Source organism: Lissotriton vulgaris, chromosome 11 (genome assembly GCF_964263255.1).
Source record: "Lissotriton vulgaris chromosome 11, aLisVul1.2, whole genome shotgun sequence".
NCBI lineage: Eukaryota > Metazoa > Chordata > Amphibia > Caudata > Salamandridae > Lissotriton > Lissotriton vulgaris.
This window is the reverse complement of record NC_141699.1, coordinates 1050085486-1050108836: the sequence shown is the minus strand read 5'-3', so window position 1 is coordinate 1050108836 and position 23351 is coordinate 1050085486. Positions and strand designations below refer to the sequence as shown.

The 23351-nt window shown below is 42.2% G+C and overlaps 1 protein-coding gene across 3 annotated transcripts in view; it reads left to right on the top strand.

The window, feature by feature from the left end:
* FNDC3B (fibronectin type III domain containing 3B) overlaps positions 1-23351 on the top strand; it is a 534350-nt gene that overhangs the window by 97770 nt on the left and 413229 nt on the right. For all 3 annotated transcript variants that reach the window (XM_086944392.1, XM_086944390.1, XM_086944391.1), the window contains exon 2: positions 21266-21404. In XM_086944392.1, the coding sequence (XP_086800518.1) occupies positions 21294-21404 (111 nt within the window). In that variant the 5' untranslated portion in view covers positions 21266-21293. The remainder of the gene's footprint in view (positions 1-21265; positions 21405-23351) is intronic.

Below are 23351 nucleotides of genomic sequence, written 5' to 3'. Positions count from 1 at the left end.
CAACTAATTTGTTTCATGAAGAGGGTGCATAATGCAACTGCAAATATTTTATTAAGCATAAAGTGAAACACTGCAAAGACAGCCTAACTAAAGCAGTCTCTTGGGCATCTCCATGTAGCAGCAGAAAGATGTTTCAGTATAGTAAGGCCTGCTGGATTATGCAATTGTACAGTAGCAGTTATTGTTCATTAATATTGATTTCCTGCATTATCCACATTATACATTATTTGCTGCATAGTTTGCATATTTTAGAAACAAATTGTTGCTCAACATACATGGATCAAAAAGCAGGACAACTGATGCCACGCTGGGCTAGATGTTTTGAAAAGGTTAGCTAGACGGCTTTTAGGTGCAAGTTTCTGTTTTCAGGTGTTAAACTGTTACTTATTTGTTGAAACTTTTGCTCCGGCAGTATTAATGTGTGTTAAATAGCAAAACCGTTTAATCATACTGCCCTAGGGTGCGACACGTAATGCCACGTAATTTGGCTTTATCTTGCAACATAATTTTGTCCTCCATAACCACATAGTTTCAGTTGTCCTGACTGTGGAAAAATAGCTCTGTATCTTGTTCTACCACAGTATTTTTCGGTTGAGCCTGGGCAGCGCATGCGCTGCGAGGCATGCTGTATTATGGTAGGGACTTGAAGCCCCGCCCATTCTCTATCCATATTTTTCATTGGCTTGTGTAAATGTTCACTGTAAACTGTGGCTTTTAATTTGTCAATAGGCTTAGTAGTCCCTCCTTAGTACGTCGTTGTCTCATTGTGTAACTTCCCATGGCAACACCGTATGTCACGTGTGTTGTTAATCTGTAGGCTTTAATGACAGCCTCCGAGAACTATTTTCTGAAATAGCTTTGTCGTGGCAGGACACGTTCTCTCCTAACGCTTTTAAAAAAATGTATAGCACGGGTCCTGCTGACATTTGCAATGCAAAAACATCATATAAATCAAAGGCATTGTCATTTACAATACCAATAGTTCAAATGCTGGTAAATGCAAGACATATTGCATTGCAAATGCTTGTTGATTTGATTGTATGGAATTCATGCTTTGCTAATACTGAAGTCAAATGCATGTTAAGGTCGACCCACAATTTTTCTCTCTGCAACGGATTCAAAGGGTAAAACTATTTCTACAGTTCAAAATCCTGGTTTATACTCAATTTCTGAATTGGGACCTTTTTTGGTTCAAAGCCGTTTCTCAATTCGGATTACATAAGCCAATTCTGTGATCTCTCTACGATCCCTGTAAATTTCAGTTTCTGCCACCAAATGTTTAGGATGTTGCACAGTCAACAGTGAATACCAGTTCCGAGATTCATTTGAGCACAATATGTTGAATTGTGAAAGAGCAAATATTGATAGAAAACTATACCCTATTGTACATTTTTAAGAAATAGGCATACATTCTATAACCATGTATTTTTCTCATGCCAGATGGCTTCTTCCCCATGCCGTGACCTATGCCTTTTTGATAGAATGATTTGTTTTTATACCATTCCAGTTGTGTTTTCTTCATGCACCTCACAACCTCCTTCCTAACATGCAGTGGCTATTTCTTATTGTTTTAATTTCTGAGTTCCCTTTCCTCATTGCTGTGTTTCTAAGCCTTAAAAGGGAATTTGTGAACGGATACTGACTCACTTCCACGCTATTGCCAAATTTCACAATTTCCGCTCTTTATTGAACCAATGAAGATCTTGGTTGCTTAGGGAATTCCCAGAGAGCAGTATATGGATTTAATTTGCTAGTTTTAAATTAGGACACAAATGTATGGTCCGGTGATGTGATGGCCTACTTTGAGTGATGGAACTAAGCGACATGTTGGCTTCTAAACAGCAGGTAATGCACAGGTAGCGTGAGAATTAGTATTTTTGACATTCTGGTAGCTGAGCTCTTCTTTAATCCAAGCTGGGTAGGGCATTACTTAAACAAGGCTACCACATATTTTTTTTCCACTGGCTCTGTTCTCTGTTTTTATACTAATTTGGTAACTTAGTGTGTATAGGCACAATGGCATGTGCCCGTAACTTGGATATATTGATGTCTTCTTTTCTCCAAATCCATGCGAGACCACATGTAAATCTTTTTTTCCTGAATGATGTTATGTGGATGGCTACAAAAAGTTGTTCATGAGGCCCATGAATCGGTTATCATTGGTGAGTGAGAGAATGGTGAATTTAATATCTCACGGAGTGTGGATGACCGACTACCTTCTACAAAGATATCAGGCAAACTGTTACCAAGTTCAGGCCAGCTCAACAACACCATACATTTGGGCATCACTGAGCTCATCACACAACTCCATTCTTCAAAACACAATATAAGATTCCATGACGACACATAACACACAAAGCCAGTCCGCATCCAACAAACCACAGTCTGTCGGATTTAAGTTCACACTGAGGACCCTAACGAGATAGCACGCAAATGCACGTACCATTCCTCCCAGATATCACATTCAAGATTTTTAAAATCTGGTTACACATACCAATCAACATGAACTATTGCAACAAACAAGAGCAAAATATATACATGAAATAACCCATTCAGCAGAGAACAGACTCCACTCTGATGGAAAACTAGACCCCAGGATGTGAAGGTTCTAGAACTCCATCAGCATTGCAAGGCATACCTAGTGCAATACACATTCTTGAAGCTACTCTAAGATAATGTTAAGTAATGGCTTGGGTGGCGATGAGCACATGTTTGATATTGGAAGAGGGGTTGAACATTCGCCGATATTTCACTCTGGCGCCACAGGGGAAGATTTGAGGGAAATGGCTGCAGTATAGAGGACTGTCTAAAACAAATCAAAATGAAGTCTCTTGTGTATTGTATTTGTTTATGCTTTATTATCCGTGTGTATGGCTATGCAATATTGTGGTGGTTGTTTTAAAACAATAAAATTCATTTTATAAAAACAAAGAGCCCGAGCAGGAACAGGAGAGTGAGGGAGTGGAATTGGAAGATGTAAGTGGGGGTGAGGTAGACCTAGCATAATACTAGATATACTAGTTATGCATAAAAATGTAATTTCTCTATTTACAAATGTTGCATTTTGCTTTACAAGCCCTGCTTTTGATTAATGGCTAGGTTACTTTATGTCGGCAGTCATGTCATCGCCGTCAAGATAGTTAATGGCTGCATGCTCAGCCTCTTCAAGACCCTGTATGGATCCATTCCTTGAGACAGTACTTAGAGTGTCTTCTCTAGCATAGTCTATTGATTATCATTTCCCAAACAGTTGAGATCACTTGTTGACCAGTTTGGTTACTGTGTTCTCTAACTAGACCCTTTCACACATTAGATTAACTCTAAATTGTGCATCTGTGGTTTGCTTATTGCTTGGTCCTGTAATATTTCTGTCGGTCTCTTCTCATTCGCCTATCTTATTTCCTTCTGTGGCCAACAACGTGCCGTCTTTGTTTGGTGTACTATTTTTAGAAGCATCTTCTTCTGTATTATGTTCTTTGTATTATACTCCCCTCTTTCATATCCTAATATCTTGTAAACGCCTGTGTTCTATGTCCTGAACTTTAGTCGTTGGCTATGCTACTCCCCCCCCCCGTGTTACGCAACTATAGTTGGATTTATTTCTGCTTACCTCTTCAGGGATTAATATTTTTGGTGTATGTTGTATTAAATTGGATATATTTAAACAATTTAAAAACAAAAAATATACATTTGTCTGTGGATGGGTACAAAAAAGTTGTGACACAATATCAACTCATTGTGTTACCGCTTTATTCCTACTCCTTGTTCATATTTCTATCTTTTGGCCTTTGTAATTAAATTTTTCTCTGATTACCCCAGCCTGAGCCTATCCCTCGCCCATTCCTCATAGTTATTCATATCTCTATCCTACCTTGTTTCACTCCTTTTTCCTACACACGTTATTTTGCTTCATTACGATTATTTTAGTACTTCGCCCAAGTAAATGTATAGCACATTGATACCCTTAGGTTGATTGATCTTTAGCAGAATTTAAAAATAAATTGTACAGGAAACAAGTGTGCTCTTGGCTAGTGTGGGTGCTGGATGTCTGGCAATAACATGCACGTTATCATCAAGCGCATCCATTTTTTTAGTATTTTTATCTGAGGTGATTGGACCAAGCGATAGTCCAATATCACCATCCCTTCCACATGCATGAATTTAAAAAGATTGTTTGAATAAAAAATAAAAAAAGTTCCCCAGGAAGCTCTAATTTAGCTTATGAGTGAGCACACATCCGACAAGAGCCTAGTTCCAGACTGTGCGCCTTCACCAAGCAGCTGGGTGCATACCTTTAGGTATTACTCATGTCTTGAGTTTTTTTAAACCGCTTTGCACGCCTAATTATTGCTCCTTAAGCTAAAATTGGAAGTCGGAGTCTAGCCTGCTTAATGCAGAATTTAAAGTGTTGTTTGTTAACACAAATGCTTCTTACTCGTCGGTAGTAACTGAAGACATTGGGGCATTTTATTTTACCTATGCTGCTTCATTTACCGCCCTGACTGGTTTTATAGTTGAGGTATTTCATTTTTTTTATTTTTAATAGAGCAGGGACTGTTGTTGACTCAAAGTTCCGAATAAACGTTTGGGCTTTGTGTGGTGGCAACTCTTTTAATCCATTTTCTATGTGTATGTTTGCTTTTCCATGAGGTACAGGCGCGTGGTAGCTGTTTGTCTCTAAGAACAAACATCAGTATTTTGACATTTATGTCAGTTACGATTTTTTTATATATATATATATATATGTGTATTCATTTATCCTTGTACAGTGTTCATACCGCAGTTTGGTCATTTCTGAGTGCAAAGAGAGGAACAGAAATCAGCTATTCCACATAACAGATCAGGATGAAACCAAGGGCCATATTCCATAGATGAACACTTGCGCCTTTGTGCAGACATATCCGTTGACCACCCAATGAAATATGTTGTTGATCGGTGCTAAAGTCTATATAGCATTGCACCGCACAGGTTCAAAGTTAATATAATCTGCCATATCAGATAGTTAAATTTAGTTGTCCCAATCTGAAGTCTTTGAGCAGAGGTCATTACATTTTTCTGACTGCAGAGAAAGGTAAGTATCGGCTTCTTCTAAACCACATGTGGTCTGCAAGTATTGAGAACTAGGCATCTGGTCACTTTGATAATGTAGGAAGTCTTTTTAGAGATATTCTGCTGCCAAGCCATATTGTGCTTTATGGGTCAACATCTGTGCATTGGAGGATGTTTGTCCATTGATTGGTCAGGGACTTCCTTTCCACAATGACGTGGTTGAAACCAGTGGCGGCCAGCACGGATCTGGGGTTGTGGGAGGGGGTAAGGAAGTATAATTGAAAACAATAAATCACTTACCTCCTTGCCGCTCTGTCCCACATTGTCTCTCCTCTGGCGCACAGGAAGCAGCCAGGCTCCCCTGAGCCAATCACAATTCTGCAATGCAATGCTGTGATTGGTCTGAGCGCCGTGGTTCGGCGCTCAGACAGGTACTGGGGGCCTGGGCATGTTGTCTCTGCATGGAGAAAATGCTAAAGTGTACATGACTGTTTGCCCGGCCCGAGAGGCCCGCTCAGAGCATCATGCGCACTTTAGTGTGCCCACCACTCCTCCCCTGCTCCGTGAGCCAAGCTGCCCCGACCTGAAGCTGCCGCAGCAGGGAGGAATTAAATGATAATAACATTGCGTAATCATTTTATTTCCCCTTTATTTTACTGCTGCACAGTGGGGCACCACTCTGGAGCCGCCACTGGTTAAAACAGTACCAACCGAGAATCCGTGTAAGAGCGACCTTGTACACCCTCTAGTGTAGAGGCTGTTGGCATTGTCTAGGTAGGATGGTATATTCCGGTTAACCAATAGCAATGGTTGCTTGCTGGTCGAGGAGTTTCGGAGAATTTTGTGCGCCCACATCAAAGATGACTCCCATGCTAGTGCTTATCTTTAGTTCTGGTGAAGGACTACTTCAGAAAGATGTTCACAGCTGAACAGGAGTGGTAGGTCCATGGGGCAGGAATAAGGCAAAGCCAGTTTATTTGCATCTAGCTATGAATATCCATGACAAGGGTACATTTTAGGTGGGTAGAGTAGTAGGTTTGAGTTTTTGTTATTGCCGGGTTACTCTGCTGTGCAAATAAGCTTACCTCTGCGAGAAAAATCTCTTTCACAATAGTGTGTAGGCTCGAAGACTTGTGTTGACTATACAGCTGTGATGTTTTGTCTTGCTACAAGAAACAATCTATTTGGGTGTTAAGAGTGCTTTTTTAGCAGGTACTGCAACCTTTAGCATTGTATAAATCCCATCTAAAACACATAAAATGATAGCAAAATAAAAATTTGAGGTAAAATTGTATGTCAACCACATACACTAAGTTGTTGAGTTGTTGTTAAGCTGTAGCATGGGTTGGGAAGGCATCTGACACTGGATTATTGTCTGACAGCCAATCTGCATTATAAGACATTAAACCTAGTTTCAGCCAATCACTACATTCTAGATGGAGGACACGTGAATAGGGAAATGCTGCTTTCACTGTGTTTTGTCTCGTCTGTGATTCACTCTTCACCTTATCTGAGTCATCTCTTCTGTATTGCTTTGTTTTGACTGCAAATATTTTCATGATCCTGTATTACCTCAGCTTTTCCTTCACTTAACACCTTCAAACTTTCACTCTGTTTGGTCTGCTCTATATTCTTGCTGTTTTTACCCTTTCTTGCACTCATCTTCGCCCCAGGCCCTCAACCTTTGAAAGATGGCACCCACTTTTGACATCCTTTCAACTTCTGGTGCCTATAACTTTGAATCTTATTGTACTTTTGCACCCATTTTTTTGTTGCTGCAGATAGTGAAGGCCGGCTAGCTGTATTCCAGCTGGCCCCAGATGTATATAACCCCTTGCATGGGTGTGAGAGGAGATGGTTCTTGCCCCATAGTTTCCCATGAAAAAACTGGAGCAAATGCATGGAATGGTTTCCTTGAGCACACAAGACTAATCCCTATAACTACTGAACTAACCACTAGCTCCCGGAGAAGATTACTACTCACCTTACCAATAACTACTGAACTAACCACTAGCTCCCGGAGAAGCCTGCTACTCACCTTACCAATAACTACTGAACTAACCACTAAGTCCCGGAGTAGCCTGCAGCTCACCGTACAAATAACTACTGAACTAACCACTAAATCCTCGAGTAGCCTGTTCCTCGCCTTACCAATAACTACTAAACTAACCTCTAACTCCTGGAGTAGCCTGCTACTCATCATACCAATAACTACCGAAATAACCACTAATTCCTGGAGTAGCCTGTTACTCATCATGCCAATACTACTGAAATAACTACTAACTCCAAGAAGTAGCCTTCTGGTCACCATACAAATAACTACTGAGCTAGCCACCGACTCCTGGAGTCGCCTGCTACTCGCCATACCAATAACTTCTGAACTAACCTCTAACTCCCAGAGTAGCCTGCAGCTCCCTATACCAATACATTCAGAACAAACCACTAACACCCGGAGTGGTCCGCTACTTCCCACAAAGCCTTTCAATGCTTTATCGCGGGTAGTTAGTGCTACATAAATTTAATTTCAGTTCACATATAGGTGCATCCCTCAGGCTCTCAATGAAATGAAGAACAATACTACATGAATTTTCTTCAATTTTCTGTCCTTTGCTTTTTCTTTTTCATGCCTGTCTCCTTCCTTTTCACTTGTCTGTCTCCTTCACTCTTGTACTTGCCTTTTCTCTCTCCTTATCTCACTCTCACATGTTATCCAGCGTTATTGGTGTGGTGCTTAGAAAGGTCTGAGATACAGCCGCTGTTTCTTTCAACAGCAGTGTAGTGTACTGCCATGCAGGTTTGAGCTTGAGAGAAGATCCTATTTGGTGGAAATCCTCAAATCCTAAGTATTTGGGCCAAGGTGTAACATTAAGCTGCTTTCACCTAGTTAAACGAGGTTGATTGATCTAGGCCAGCATATGTCAAGTATGAGTACTTTGGCATCTTTGTCTACTCACAGCAAAGTGGGTTGTCTGACCGGCTGTGGCACCCCTGAGGCCTGTGTTTTTTTCGGTGAGTGTATATAGATATATATATATATATGTATGTGTATATATATACACTCACCGATATGGCATTCATACCATGATAATGAAGGCATAAATTTGCACAAAATAGCATGATTTTGCACATAAGGTATTTATACCGTGACTCAAATGCGAGCTTTGCACATCAGCGTATATTTGCACATAAAAGTGGTGTTTGTTTACAAGTAAAGCATAATTTGCACACTGAGAATTGCAGCTATGAGCAGAGATTTGCACAAAAATATGTACTGTAATGCGTTATTTGCACAGTTATGTTTGTCAAATATGTAACCAATATATAAGGTTTTCCAGGTATTGTACTGTAAGAAACTGGTCAGTTAAGGCACTAGACCGATATTGTTACCACCAAGATTACCGAGTGGCACTGTTTCTATGCACAATAGAGCACTGTCACTTTAACACTGCATCACCAAAATAGAAAAAAGGGATCTGTTGGCATTTAAGGGATCAGGTGACACTACTCCGTGTCATGTGATCAAGGTACGTTGTGTACCGAAACGCGTAATGGCCGGCATGCTAAACAGCTAAATAAAGAAGATCTTAAGCACTTACCTGGGTCTGTGCTTCACGTTTTTTTTCCTGAAGGAAAAGCGCAAGCGACTACTAGTGGGAGTGGAGTGGCGTAATAAAAATGTATGTATATATGTATGTACGTGTGTGTATATATATATATATTCACTGAGGGAACCATAGGTTTCAGGGACGTTGTAGTTGGAGGTTGGCATTTGAGAAACCTTGGAAAATCATTGGAAAGCATGGTTTTCATGGACGTTATAGTTGGTTGGAGCTGACTGTGGCTCGCGTCTCCGCAGTGCACTGCTGGTGGCGTCACGTGTTGCATCGTTCATGGCATGGTCAGTGACCGCTGCTGATATCACTGATGACATCTCAAATGACATTGGTGATGACATCACTGATGACATCATCCAGGTGATAATCTGATGCGCCTCCTCACGCCCTAATATAACCTTTGATACACCCACTCTAAAATACAGACTACCATTTTCAAAACCATAGACACATCAAAACTGCTGTTATAAAAAGTACTGTAAAGCGCTCTGATATCCTTCGGGATCAAGTTCGCGCTATATAAAACTTTATAAATAAAATAAATAATTGTACCCCTCTAGTGAGAGGTGGTATGGTGATCTACGCACATGTATGCAGATACATATGTATGTTGATATGGGAGACACAGCATCTTTCATGATCACTTTTCAGAGAGTTCTATACCACACTACTCTCAGCAGAACAACAGCAGAGCATGGGATACATGCAAAGTTGGACAACCATGTCTACAGCAGAGTTACAGCAGCTGTGTTGAATGTGGAGGGTGAATGTGAACAGGTGAAAGTACTTCACAGAGCCGAAAGTGCCATCAAATACTTCTGAACATTGAATCCGATGGGCATTGGGAGAAATGGCTGAATGGCAAAGTTGTCCCACTGAAAACCAGTAGTATCTAAAGGAGCCTATTTCAGTCATAGACATTGCTATTAACAAATATATAAGATGTTTGTCTGAAAAAGTTGCACCCATGAAGGAGAGAAAGTGCCAAAAATGTAAAAGAAAAATAGAAAAATGTTATGGTGAGGTTGCGTGGCACCCCCTGAAGTGACAATTGCAAAAATAACAGTTGATAAACAGAATGCAGAACAATGTCATACATTCACCCCAGTACAGAGATCTGGGCCTAAATCCATCGTTTTTTTACACTCCACACCACCCCAGTTCAGACATGACTATATGCAAATCAGCCTTGACCCTGTGCCTCATGGGAACAGTCCAGCCCGAACTGCCAAGCCATGTCTTTCCTGGACCGGAATCAAGCATCCTAGGACCGGTTTCTGGCTATTAGCCGTCTTCAGCCAGGATAGCTTGAAGCCTCAGTAGCTTGTTTCCGGTCCAGGGAAGGCATGGCTTGGCAGTTCGGGCTGGACTGTTCCCATGAGGCACAGGGTCAGACTGATTTGTATATGGCCATGTCTGAACCGGGGAGGTGTGGAGTGCAAAAAAACGATGGATTTAGGCCCAGATCTCTGTACTGGGGTGAATGTATGACATTGTTCTGCATTCTGTCCATCAACTGTGGTTTTTGCATTTGACACCCTGAAGTGAGGCAGAATATAATGTAAACCTTTTTTTGCGCCTCTTCTTAATCTACATAATTTAATAAACTAACTTGTTCTTAATAAATTATTTTTGTCTACTCTCATTGTAACTGGTATATAAAAAAGGAAGTGTTGGTACACACCTGCCTACCCCCATCTGTTAGCATATGTTGTGCTATTCCATAGGGATAGCCTCCAGCGCTCAGCAAGTTTGCTGATACAATCTGTGTTTATGCTAGGTCTTACTAGGCGTAAATCATGTGTTTTTAATACACTCTGACAGCACATCCATTAGGAAGATGTCAAATTACATCAAAGTAAAGTGTGACGAATTCCACTGAAAATAACTTAAAGGAAAATGCTCCTCCACTGTTAAAGCTGAAAGAAGATAATTTAAACGACAAATAGATTCCTTAGTTGCAAATGAAAACTTAGATTAGATATGAGAATCTTCTGGTACATTAAGTTATGTAAATTTGTCTCTTTTTTTAAAATATGATTTGTTTTCCCGGCTGTGTGAATTCAATATATACTGAAGGGAGGAAATTCACAGACGAAAGGTTGCAAATTCTAGAGGCTAATTTTATTTTTACTTAATCAGAACTGTATTTAAATTGTTACTGTTTCCTTATTTAGCATTCTCGGATTTGCCTGAACATATAATATGATAATCCTGGTGCCTGACATTTAATAAACAAAAATAGATTTTTTTAGAAGTCTTTTTATTGGCAATTATCAAGAAGATTCAGTTGACGGTGGTACATACACAAGTATTATTATAAGGTATTCAACGGATAAACAGGGTTGACGTTATTTTCAATAACTTATAGTCTCAAATCTTCACCCTGGTAAAATTATTCACAGTGCTCACAACTATCAACATCATCAGCTCCTTCCAGGACCTATGCAGCCGGCCATTTGGATACTTCAACAGTGAAATCATGGACAGTAACAGGAGCTTCAAGGACCAACCAGGAATCAACCACCTCACAGAGGCTGTTCCCATCACAGAATGTGAGAACATCCTGACCACCTGGAACATCATCACTGTTAAAGAAACAGCAGAATTCATGATTACCACCCACTCAAGGGCCCATCTGACCTCCACTTCACTGCATTTTCAAGAAATGACTCACCCCCATCATCAGAATCCTCTCCAAAATACTCAGTACCTCCATCAGCACCACAACCTTCCAACAACATCGAAACATGCAGCTGTTATGCACTGGAGAAGAAACCTACCATGGACCCTACCAAGCTCAAACTACCATCCCACCTCATTTCTGTGATGAAGAAGGCCATCAACGCATCACATCGCCGATTAGCAAATACTCAACATCTTGCAATCAGGATTCCGACATCATCACAGCCGAAATAGCCCTGATTGCAGCGAGCGATGACATCAGGCTGATCTTCTACAGAGGAGGAATGTCCGCTCTAATTCCCCTGGACATCTAGGCAACTTTCAACACTGTCTCTCGTCATGTTCTTATCCAATGTCTGCACAAGTCAGGCACCCAAGGACAAGCTCTTATGTGGCTCTCCTCATTCCACACTGGAAGGACCCAGTTGTTCTACATTCATCCCTACACATCTAGAACACATATGCAGTGCACCACGAGGCCCCTCCCTCATCCCAACACTCTTCAATATATACAGGATCTCTCATGCAAGCATCATCAGAGCCCACAACATAGAAATCTGAAAGAAACACATAGTGATAGATTCCTTACCTTAGAATACTCCCAGGCATCAGACTGGATCCGGGAAGTCGTGCGGCTCCGCATCCGTTGTTGGCATCGTGGTCACTGAGATGATGTCGCAGGCGCTATATGATGATGCCCACGCACGCTGACGTCAGTTCTTTCTTTTTCCGCACTAGCAAGCGCAGATCCGGGAAGAGCAGGTACCCTTAACTTTTTCGCCATGTCCTATGCAGATGAAACTTAACATTGTATCCGCATGAGACAAGACGACAAGCACAAGGGACAGATGTATGGATTGCATGACTTAGATCGCCAGACAGATGAAAGACAACTGTCTGAAACTAAATTCTGACTAAATGGAAGTGATCATCTTCGAAAAGAGACCTCAGTCTGGGACTCCACCTCGGGGATACACAGACACCCAGCAATAAATCGAAGGCTAATAATTGATGACAAACTTCACATGTTGGCTCAGTTCAACGCAGTGACCTCCTTGTGCAGCCACCTGCTCAAAATTCTGAAAAGGATTTTCAGGTGGCTCCTTCCCGACAGCAAGCAGATGGGTACTCCGGCTCTCATCAGCAGCAGACTACAGCAACGGCCTCTATGCCAGAGTTCAGAAATGCTTATTCAGCAGACTTCGAACCATCTAGAACACAACAGCCCGCCTCATACTAAACTTCCTTTGATGAAAACACATCATGAATCACCTTAACATTTTCGATGCTCATGACGGAACGGTTCCGTTGTGAGCATCAGTCGAGCTGTGCTCATGACGGAACCGTTCCGTCATGACCACACCCATTTACATTAGGCCCTGCACCGGGGGGAAATCGGATGAGGAAAGCTCAATAGCAGATTCCAGTACCACAACCCTAAACGACACCTCAGGTAAGCAGGACTAGCCCTTTCACAGGTCGCACTAATATATAAGACCAAGAGTCGGGGTCAGGGCTTTTGGATTTCCGTAATAGATGGATACCTCGCTCTTCAGCCAGAGTCATGAAGTCCAGCACCACACGTGCTCAGCTCCAGGATGCCCTCACAGCTGATAAAGCAATCTACAACAAATTCCATATCATGGCACACAATAGCATTTTATACTTATTTTCGTTTAAAAAAATCTTGCATGTGATGATTCGAATTAAGGGCCGATTAGGATCGCGGTGAATCCGCATCCTCTGGGCCGGCGGAAGCCACCGCCGGCCCGGAGGATGCGGATTCACCGCGGCGGACAAAGAGAAACCCCCCCGCCAGATTAGGATGGCTGGGGGGGTCATTTTTCCGTCCGCCGCTTTTCCGCCAACCGCGGCGGAAAAGCTCTAATATGGTGGCGGTGTCTATCAGACACCCCTAGCCATATTAGGATGCCGGCGGAGACGTGCTTTTCCACGGCGGGTTTTCCACCGTAGAAAAGCATGTGGAGTTTGAGTATGGGGGCCCGTTGCGGGCCCCCAGGGGTGTTGGGGGGTGCACACAAGGTGCCTGCCGCTTCATGCATGCAAAGGAAAACATGCACATTTAACCTTCCGGCGGGTGCTGCTTGTAGCAGCATCCGCCGCAATGTTAAATATAGGGGATGTGACCGCCAGGGTGGCGGTCACATCCTAATTCCGAGGGAGGGAATGCCGCAGCCCCTGCGGACGGTCCCTCCACCTCGGGGGTGGCGGACGGACGCTGGTCGGTCCGCCATCCTTATCGGGCCCTAAGTTTCTTTAAGTATTATAAGGTTTTGGACCAGTCTCCTGTTTGGTCAAATCAATAAACAAATATATTAATTGATGTGCTTTGGCCCATAGATTTTGAGTAATACATTTCTAACGTTATTTTCCATTGGAAAGTAGTTACTGGTCCATGCGAGTTCATTGTTTTGTTGTTTGGCATTTACACCCCAAACACATATAGTATGATTGATATTGAGTAACCAAACAGTCTGCGGTTTAGTTAATAGCAGTTACATACATGTGTTTTACCCCAAGAGTAGACTGTATGGAAGTTCGGCTCTACAATGTGAACTCTCTACAGTGTGGTGGTCTTCTTTACCATGAAAACAAATTATCTATACCAACAGGACATCTGACCCTTTGTCTGGAGGACTGCACATAGCCAGTCTTGACTTTTTATCCATATTGTTTGCTGGAATTTTGTGGGCCTCTACCTACAAAGGGCAACATTAAACTACAGGTCCCTGCTTGCAGTAATGTCTTGTATATGTATAGAGGTGTTCCAGGATCCGGTGTCTTGCTTGTCTTGGTGAAAAAATCCATCATTAAAGTTTGCCCTCCCTTGACAAGCAGCAAAATTGTACAAAAGTGATTTGTCCTGCTTTTGGCCCCAGTGTAAAGTTTTTGTGTAGTTCCCAAATGGAACAGACGCTCAGGTGTTCCATCAAAATATCTACTCTAAAATATCGACCTGGTACAATATCTACTGCAGGACAGCAACTTGCACAATATTGTCAAGATAAGTAGAGCTGTAGTTAGAATAGTAAATATGCCCTCTTATATCCATGATAAGACTGACAACATAGTAGGAATCGATATTTTGCAGGCAGTATTTTGACAATCAAAGGACCCCCATGGCTGGCCACTTGACAGACCTGCCTATATGTTCATCTGAAAACTTCCATTATTTTCTTTTTTTAACTGATTCATAATTGAAAATGAACAGAACATGGATAGCTATAGAAAGAAGTTGATAGGTGCTTCATGACACATTTGCCGTCTCTGAAATACCTTCTTGCTTGGTGATTACCACCCAATATGGGGATATATATACTCTTTCATAATGTAATGCGACAATCGCTACATGTTTCGGCCTGAAGGCTTTGAAGACATTGTTTGCTGGCTTGAAAGAGCTTTGAGCGCCTTTCATTTACCTGTGCTGAATAGGTCATGCATTCCTCTGACATATAATTGGCTGGTGTACTGTCAAGGTAAAGCTGATGCCGTTGACCTTTTCATGTTTGTGTTCTCTGACGCACTCTGCTCTGTTGTCTTCTGCTCAGTGCTATGTATCGTAGCCTGGCGGACAAACAGTTCAGCATGTGCCAGGGCAGAGAAATGTCTGCTGTTGTGCAGGGGTTCAACTTCTCTATGGTGCGTAGAGCTCCACCTTGTGAGTAATAAGCCTTCGCCATGAAGAAGGCCTAAATGGGTTGAAAGCGAAATACCATGGGTTCTAAGCAAATGATCTTCCAGTGACTAAAACCTTCTAACTAAATAAAAAAAATAAAAAATAAACCACTTGAAAATAATTTACCCAAGCTTATTTAACTGAGTAAGAAATGTTTGCAAACAGTCTGCAAATCAATGTTAATAGTAACAACATATTCTTCTGTATTTAAGCACTAATGGAACTTCTCGGTTTCTCAGCAATATGTATCTGGTGTTCTTCCAAAAAAACAAACAAGTCCCTATAACCCCTTAAGCGCTGCCGTCGGCCAACGGTCGTCGCGAGCACTACCTTGCCAGTGCTGCGCACGACCGTTGGTTGACGGGCCAGCGCTCGTTATTCGAATGTTCAGCACTGGATGCTGAACGTTCGATGCAGCTAAGAGGTTATGGTTCAGCTCGGTCGCATTGGGTTCCAGCTCGTATTTGTTTGTTTATCTTTTTTTTTCTTCAGCGATAACTTCCTTCACTTGGTTAATGAAACTCTGCTCTGTTACAGTAGCATTCATGACTCTGTGAGCTATCTATAGCTGTGATTTCCTAAAGCTGTTGCCCTGTACCCTCTGTCAAATGTCCTATCAAACCCATTGTTCACCTTGAGTCATCCAGTTGGACCATACTGGGTTATGACCTCCTGATATTATAATCAACAAGGCTGTCTGCATTTTCGAAGGGACTCTTTCCTTCGCACCGTAAGAAGGTCATGGATAATATAATTTCTATTACCTGTGGTTCTGAAGAGTGCTCAGACATGCTCTATGATATGCAGTGGGTGCTGAGTCCTTACGGAGATTGAGTTCACTTTGATTTCTTCCAATTGAAACACATTGCAGCCAGTCTGCTCACCTTTCCCATCCGTAGCCCTCCTCATGTGGTAGCAGAGCATCCTATCCAGGCTATAATGGACATTTCAGTGACCGAAGCGGAGAATCAATTTGGGAGGGTACACACGCCTTCTTCAGGTCCACACCTTGTTCTCGCTCTGTCTTATCTGCTTAGTTTTCAAACAGAGACTTTATCGCTGCAAAGTCTCCACAACATTCTTGGTCCAGCTTGATGTTGTTGCCACTTCCTGGTTTTATGTCTTCTAGTAAGCTCTGAGGTTGGTTGTTACTACCATTCATGTCCTGTTCATCTCAGCGCTTGATATGTAGTTGCTATGTTTTCAATGGTCTAAACAGCGAGATACATGAGCGACTTTCTCTGTCACTGCAAACTTTGGTTGATCCCTCAAAATGTTCACAATTCAGCCATTTTGGCCACTTCGGCTCATGAACATACCACTATGTGTTCAATTTATACATTTGATGTGTATTTTGATTATGAAACAAGTGACAGCCATGCTCCTTGCTTTCATTCGGGAATGGCTAGGTTGATCTCTCACTCGCAAAGGAGCACATACCTAAAACATGAAACACCATGCCTAAGATGTCTTCGCCACCACTGAGAAAGAAGTACTTTTAACCCCTTCGTTCCGCCGCAGCGCTAAGGGGGAGGCGGGCCGCGCGGCGGTCCCGTGCTTTTGACGGAACCGCTCCGTCACGGCCCGCGGGTGAGCTGTGCTTGTGACGGAATAGTTCCGTCACAGCCCCGCCCGCTCTTCAAAACGTCCAGCGCAGGCGCGGATTTCGCGCTGCGCTGGCGTGGCGAGCGGGCCGTGACAGAACCGTTCCGTCACCAGCACAGCCCACCCGAGGCTCGTGATGGAACGGTTCCGTCACGAGCATGGGAGGGGTTAAAGAAGACTATAGACTTCAATTTGTCTTGGAAATATTGAATATCAGAATGGAGGTTCCCCTATAGATGTTTGTTGCAAACGTATAATAGCTGACAGTAATAACTGCGGCTCATTCATATTGTCTAATGTCTGCAGTTAAGGCCAACAAATATGGATTGCTGTACTCCCATCATTCTTCTCCACCTATGCCTTTTGGTGTCTTAGAATGACCTGTCTAAATGGGGCAGGTACCACTCCATCTGCAAGTTGCATGCGTAAGACAACCGTCTTTACATTTAAATTTATAGAAAGTAATATATTAAATTTAAATGTAGGTTTAAAACTTTTGCACGATATCTAGAGCAAATACTGGTACAACAATCTTCTGTTATTTCATATTATCTGATATGATTCGCCATCCTCTAGAAGGTGAAGATTTTTTTAAAGAATCTGAGGGCTCTCACAACTGAGTTTCAGGCAGAATGTAAACGCCCCACAGTTCTTGTAGCTAAATCATGTAAAGGCCATTGGATTTGTAATTCTAGAGCATGGATGGACCATGTTGTGGTGTACTTTGTGCAGGTGCTGAAGACTGCTGCTGGATTGATGAGGATTTCAAGTAGGATTTAAGCTGTCCAGTCATTTGTAATTTGCAATCGCCGAGCAAGTATCCTTTGAATAGCGGTGTTCTTGAAAGTTGGGTAGTATTTATACAGCCATCCAATGCCCCCTTACACCACCACTCCCGTACCCAACCGGGGTACTTTGGTAGTTGGGTAGCTATTGCATTATTTTATATTTATTTCATGTTTTTGCCTTTTTTGGTGAAATTTATTTTTTTACATTACGATCACATTATGTAAAGGCCTATATCGATCAATTAGCAGGTGCATGATATTTGCTGAGTAGACCAGTTTTATTTTAGAAAATGAGTGCAACCCTATTTTTTTATATGAATCTTTTACAGGTGAAATAAAATTCCAGCCCACGAGCAGTATGCCTCTGTGTCTTATGACTTCTACACATACACCCTTGGGAACTTTTTCTCAAGGCTTTGGTGACCCACCAGGTCGAACTAGCCATCGACATTGCTGGGCCGCAGTCTACCATGTTAGCTGCCAGACCCTTCTTAGATGACACTTGCCAATCCTCTATGTAGCATGTCCTCTGTTCTGCCTTGCTGCATCCGGTGGACTCTAGCACATAGAAACGTCATTTGCGAAGTATTCGACGGAAACCTATGGTAGGCAGCGGCTAGTCTCTGCCTAAGGTGATGCTAAATATTTCCACCGGAGGAGAGTTTTTAAAATCCTTAACTAAATTGATGATCTGGCTGCCTTAGGTAGAAGCAATGGTAAACTGTTGGAAAGTTTTAGAATTAGAAATCAGAGAGGAGGTTAAAGAGTTTAATGGCATATTACTATAAAGAAGACTTCTTGTTTAAGGGAAATAAAATGTTTTTCCTGGAAGATAAGATGTCTGGGATGCTGCAGAAAGTTATGCAGCATTTGGATGCAAGAATAGATAGGAAGTTGGAGAATTCAATGCAATAATATTAGAACAGTGTCTTTAATAAAATCCAGATTTTCTGTCCATCACAGCTAGGAAAAATCTACAATATACAGTCGAGCATGAGGTTCTTTTCATAAAAAGAAAAAAAACACAAAGTTCTTCACTTGACAGTCTCTACAGTTGTTATTGGTGTCTCATATCTCTGCAAAACCAAGGTTGAATTAGACTAGTAGCAAGGTGTTAGACATAAGAAAATACTGCATCTCATCTCTGAGCATTCGCATACCAACCGGCTTTTCAGGAGCACTAGACGGGTTGTCTGTTTAGCCATCGGACCCTCCCAGAGCTGAGAGTTGATTTGTCACGGACTAAAGATAAAGTGTATAATTAGAAGATCGGCTATGAAATTGAGCCTTCATACAATTACTCATGCTTTTCACGGATGGTTCGCCTGAGGGTTATCCCGCCCAGGCATTTTCATTTTAAATCACAGAATTTGGTGTTTCCCTGAAACTTAGGCTGAACAACATAATAGTGTAGAGTCTGAACCGCATTTAAATCGTGGTGGCTGGCCGATTTGGCGGGAGGAAGAATTTTATATTCTTCTACTATAGAAACCAAAGCAGGGCTGCGATCTAAAATAAGTTATTTAAAAATGTTTAAATCCAAAAAGCACATTACGCAAAATGAATATTACGAGTGAGTATGGGAGTAACCTTTTCGACGCTCATGACGAGCTCAGCGTGTCATGAGGCACAGTGGAGCTGTGCTCATGACAAGCTGAGCTCGTCATAACTGCCGCAGAACGCCCACGCAGGGCTAATTCCCCTCCTGTGCGGGTGTTCCATGGGAGTGGGCGGAGTCGTGACAAGCTCAGCTCGTCATGAGCACAGCTCCACTGTGCAGCATGAGGAGCTGGGCTCGTCACGAGCACCGCGGCGCCACGCGCGGCCCCCCTCCCCCACACTTCGGGGGAATTAGCCCCGTGTGGAAGGGGTTAAAGTCCTCCTCAATAATTATTTGTAAAAACTTTGGGCAAAGCATTTTCTACCACTATTATCAATACTTTGGTGTCTGGGACAGTATAAAGGAGCATTTATTTACAAGGGCTGATAAAAAAGAGCCAGGATTACTAGGAGAGTTCTGGTTAAATGTTTGACCATTTTAAAGGGACCATCTGGTGAATGATGTCTAAACCAAAGCATCGGTCATCAAAGGAAGCAATATTCTAGAACAGGGTTCTCTAAAGTCGTTCGTTGAGGGCCGGACTCATACCAGATTTTTAAGATAACTACCATTCTCTACAATGGGGTATGCTAAATATCTGGCATGGATCCGGCCCTCCAGGACTGACTTTGGAGAACCCTGTTCTAGAATGCCGATTGTTACAGATGCGGGACTCAGTAAAGAGAAATATTTTTTTTGTCTCTGCATTTGAGCTCCAGTTTAATCACTCGAGTAGGATATTGAACTTCCAACTCCGCAATTCTACCATTGGATACCTGTGGCAACGCAGAACCTATGGCCGATAGTTGAGACATCGCTTTAGACTTCCGCACTGACAGTTGTACTTGTAGAAACCTGAGGCCAGTAGATGATGTCTGGTTATCGCATCTCACATGCACCCCAAGGGTTTATGAAGAAAAGCTGCGGTTTGTTGGAATCTTGCAGTAGCTCCATTAATTCAGTAGTGGTAAATGAAAACTATGTGTCCCAGATATCTTTGTATGGATTAAAAGAAAGTCCACAACAAAAAATAATGTCCTGCTGGCAAGAACAAAAACTGGCCGCCCTGTCTAGAATTATGTCAAAATGCTAGGAACTGCAGCCCTTTGCCATTCTCAAACAGTGGGTGATAAAAGTTGCAAACAGTCTGAAAAGAACATATAGTTCGAAAACTCTCTGCATCTTTTTAAAGTGTCAATGATATATTACTTCTTATGGGAAAGGGACACAGTAACAGGATTGTCAACACAAGGGCAGCAGGTTTGTGCGTCATTGGTTCACAAGAGTTGAAGCCATGCCACATTTTTCAGATAATCACTTTTAATGTAAATTGTTTCCCTTTTAGATTCTTTCTATGTAAGCGTACATGATGTGGGTATGTGGAAAATGTGTTTAATCAAGGAGAACTAGCTATAATATTGGTGCTCCTAGTTTATGCTTGTACAGGGGAAACACATTTGTGTTTTTAGAAGACCCTCACTCACCTACCTAGTTGGTGGCATGCTTCATCATTGGGTCCCACCCAAGGTACCGAGTGTACCTCAGGTGTGCTTCGACGCCTGGATACAGCGGAGCAGGTTTTGTGCAGTGAGTGTGCAGTGCAAGGTAACATTAGTGTGGCCGGGTGGGGGGGGGGGGCCTGATGGACGATGAGGAGGGAAATTTAAAATAATTAATTTTCCCTCGTCTGTTAAACCACCCGCCCCCCCCCCCCCCTCCCCTCCATCCGGCTCCACCACTCTTATCTGCAAGGGCCGCTGCTGTTTTCTGGCCCTGAAGTGCTAGTAGGGTGAACATGGCTGCCAGACAGTATATTTCACAGGCTGCAGATTTTGTCTTTTTTGGTGAAAACCTTCAAACGGAAAGGAGGATTGACTGGTTGATGACATAATAGACTATATAGGGATGCTGTAGGGAACCAGTGTATTTATATGGGTTGTTCATTGCTCAGCCTTGGCTCGCTTTGCAGAGGATATTGTGATGTACTGAAAAAAGCATAGGTTAACTACAGTCCTTGAATGTATGACGTGACCTAGATTCTCTTGCCAAAGAGGGTGATGCCATTCCTATACACATTTTTTTCTGCTTTTTTCTGTAAAATGCCCTCCGTAATTAGTATTAAATTGTGATCAGTAAACCTGTGCCATCCAGTTGTGACAGTCGCAAAAAAGATCAATATTTTGGGTGTCTAAATTTCTTAACATCTACTAATTTACCCCCTCTTTAGGAAGTCCGTTGAGGGAAATTCTCCATGAATGTACGTCACAATGATGATGACCGACCAAATCCCATTGGAGCTGCCGCCGTTGCTGAATGGAGAGGTGGCCATGATGCCGCACATGGTGAACGGGGATGGATCGCAACAGGTCAGTGCCCTTGTATCGTGAATTGCTGCAATTGTCTCCATTTACCAATGTGTCTTGTTCTATCTAGTATAATGTTTCAATGAAATGCATATCCCTATAAATTACCTCACAAAGAATGAAGAAGTCTTTGTACACAGAAGTATAGGTAAAAATTATAATACAACAGTAACTGTAGTGCATTTTATCCACTAGTAAGGGCAACTTTTACTGCCATAAGTGAAATTTAGATTGTGGAAAGACATAAATACTTTGACTGGACTTATAAATTTCACGGATCACATTGAATCCTCCTTGACGCATAGCGGCTCACAGCACATATCTATTGCCTAAGACCACACCCACTGTGGCAGAGCCTCTGTGAGTTTATCTAGTTTGGCCTCTTCAGGAGCACTTCCAATTATTGTCCAGAAGTTCCTTCCTCTGATGGAGAGCTTTGCTGTAAGTAATCGTGTTCCCCTCTATTGGATATAGACATATCATCAACATTTGAAAAAATGACCTTAAATTACTATTTCTCTTTTATTTATTTTGAATGCACTTTGCTTTCCTACTGTAGGCCTCCTCTACATATGCACTACTCCAAGCCCTGTGCCTGTCTGTTTTAAAGCTTTCTTTGAAATCCTTTGCTTCTCAAACAGCACCCTCTAATGATCACACCTAAGTCACTAAAGTGCCACAAAGAAAATGTAATGCGTGCAATAGATTCCTTCAGCATGCAAGATTAACCCTAATGACCAATTGACTGACCTCTAACTTTAAGATAATGAGGAGTATGCTGCTCGTAGTAAAGTTCTTCAATGCCTCATCAGGGGTAATAAGCACTATTTAAATGCAATTTCAATTCATTTCAATTTTCTTTTCTGAAAACAAAAAATGGTTTAAACCACTGTTAAGCAGTAAACATTATAAGGAATCTGAACACACGTTGTATTGATAATTTTTGGACTTCTTTTAATTTTTCCTTTTCTGCGTGCAGTCGTGGATTTCTACGCAATGGTGCTTGCACAAGCACCACGACTTATAAATATAATGAGAGGGCGTGCATTGTTGGCTTTTTTTCTGGGGTGGAGGGTGAATTTAATAGCAAATCGCACCTGCTCCAGCACAAAGAGTGCCTCAGATGGGGGCCAGTTTTCCTTTTGACCTAGTTGCTACATTTACTACACCAGAACAGCTTCTGTTGATGGAAAAAAAAAAGCAAAGTGCAAAAAAAACTGACAAGAATCATTCATCAATTTCTAGATTAATGCGGACATATTTCATCTGGCGTCTGGGTGAAGATATGGAAAGATGTAATTCAGAGTGGCAGATTTTAAATGAGCATCGGTTAAAAAAAAGAAAGAAAAAAAAGTTAAATGTTATTGATAATTTTTGTATCAGCCTTGCTGCTAAAGTTGTCAACCGCTGAAGTATGAAAGGCCTATGTGGCCCTGCGGGGAGTTGAACTTGTGATGTGAGCACTTACTCACTAAGTTAACTCAAAAGCTGACGTTGAACCCAGTTCACGTGTAGACAGGCACCTTAAGGATGACGGACCTACTTACCTTTAGGAAGTTGCTTAAAACCTGGCTCTTCAGACACTAATATTAAGTACCCCCCTTGGGATAGCAGCAGACTAGCTCTGAGGTTCTCTAGCACCGGGACACATTTTCTGAGTAGCTGTGCGCTTTATAAATACCACTCATATCACATCATATCATATCATGATGACGCTTGTACTGCCCATATGTAAAAGTCGAGAGGAAGGTGGAGGGGAGTTTAGAGCAGCCTCGGATTGGTAATGCGGGCATTCAGGCAATGCCAGAGGGGCCGGTGCATGAGTTCCTAATGTGGGCTGCATTTTTGAGCAGTCTGGGGCCGATTTGGGCGGTGCCTCTATTTTCGCAATACAGCCAGCGGCCCAGTGGGGGGCTTCTCTGCAGGCAGATGGGCGCTCATTACCACCCT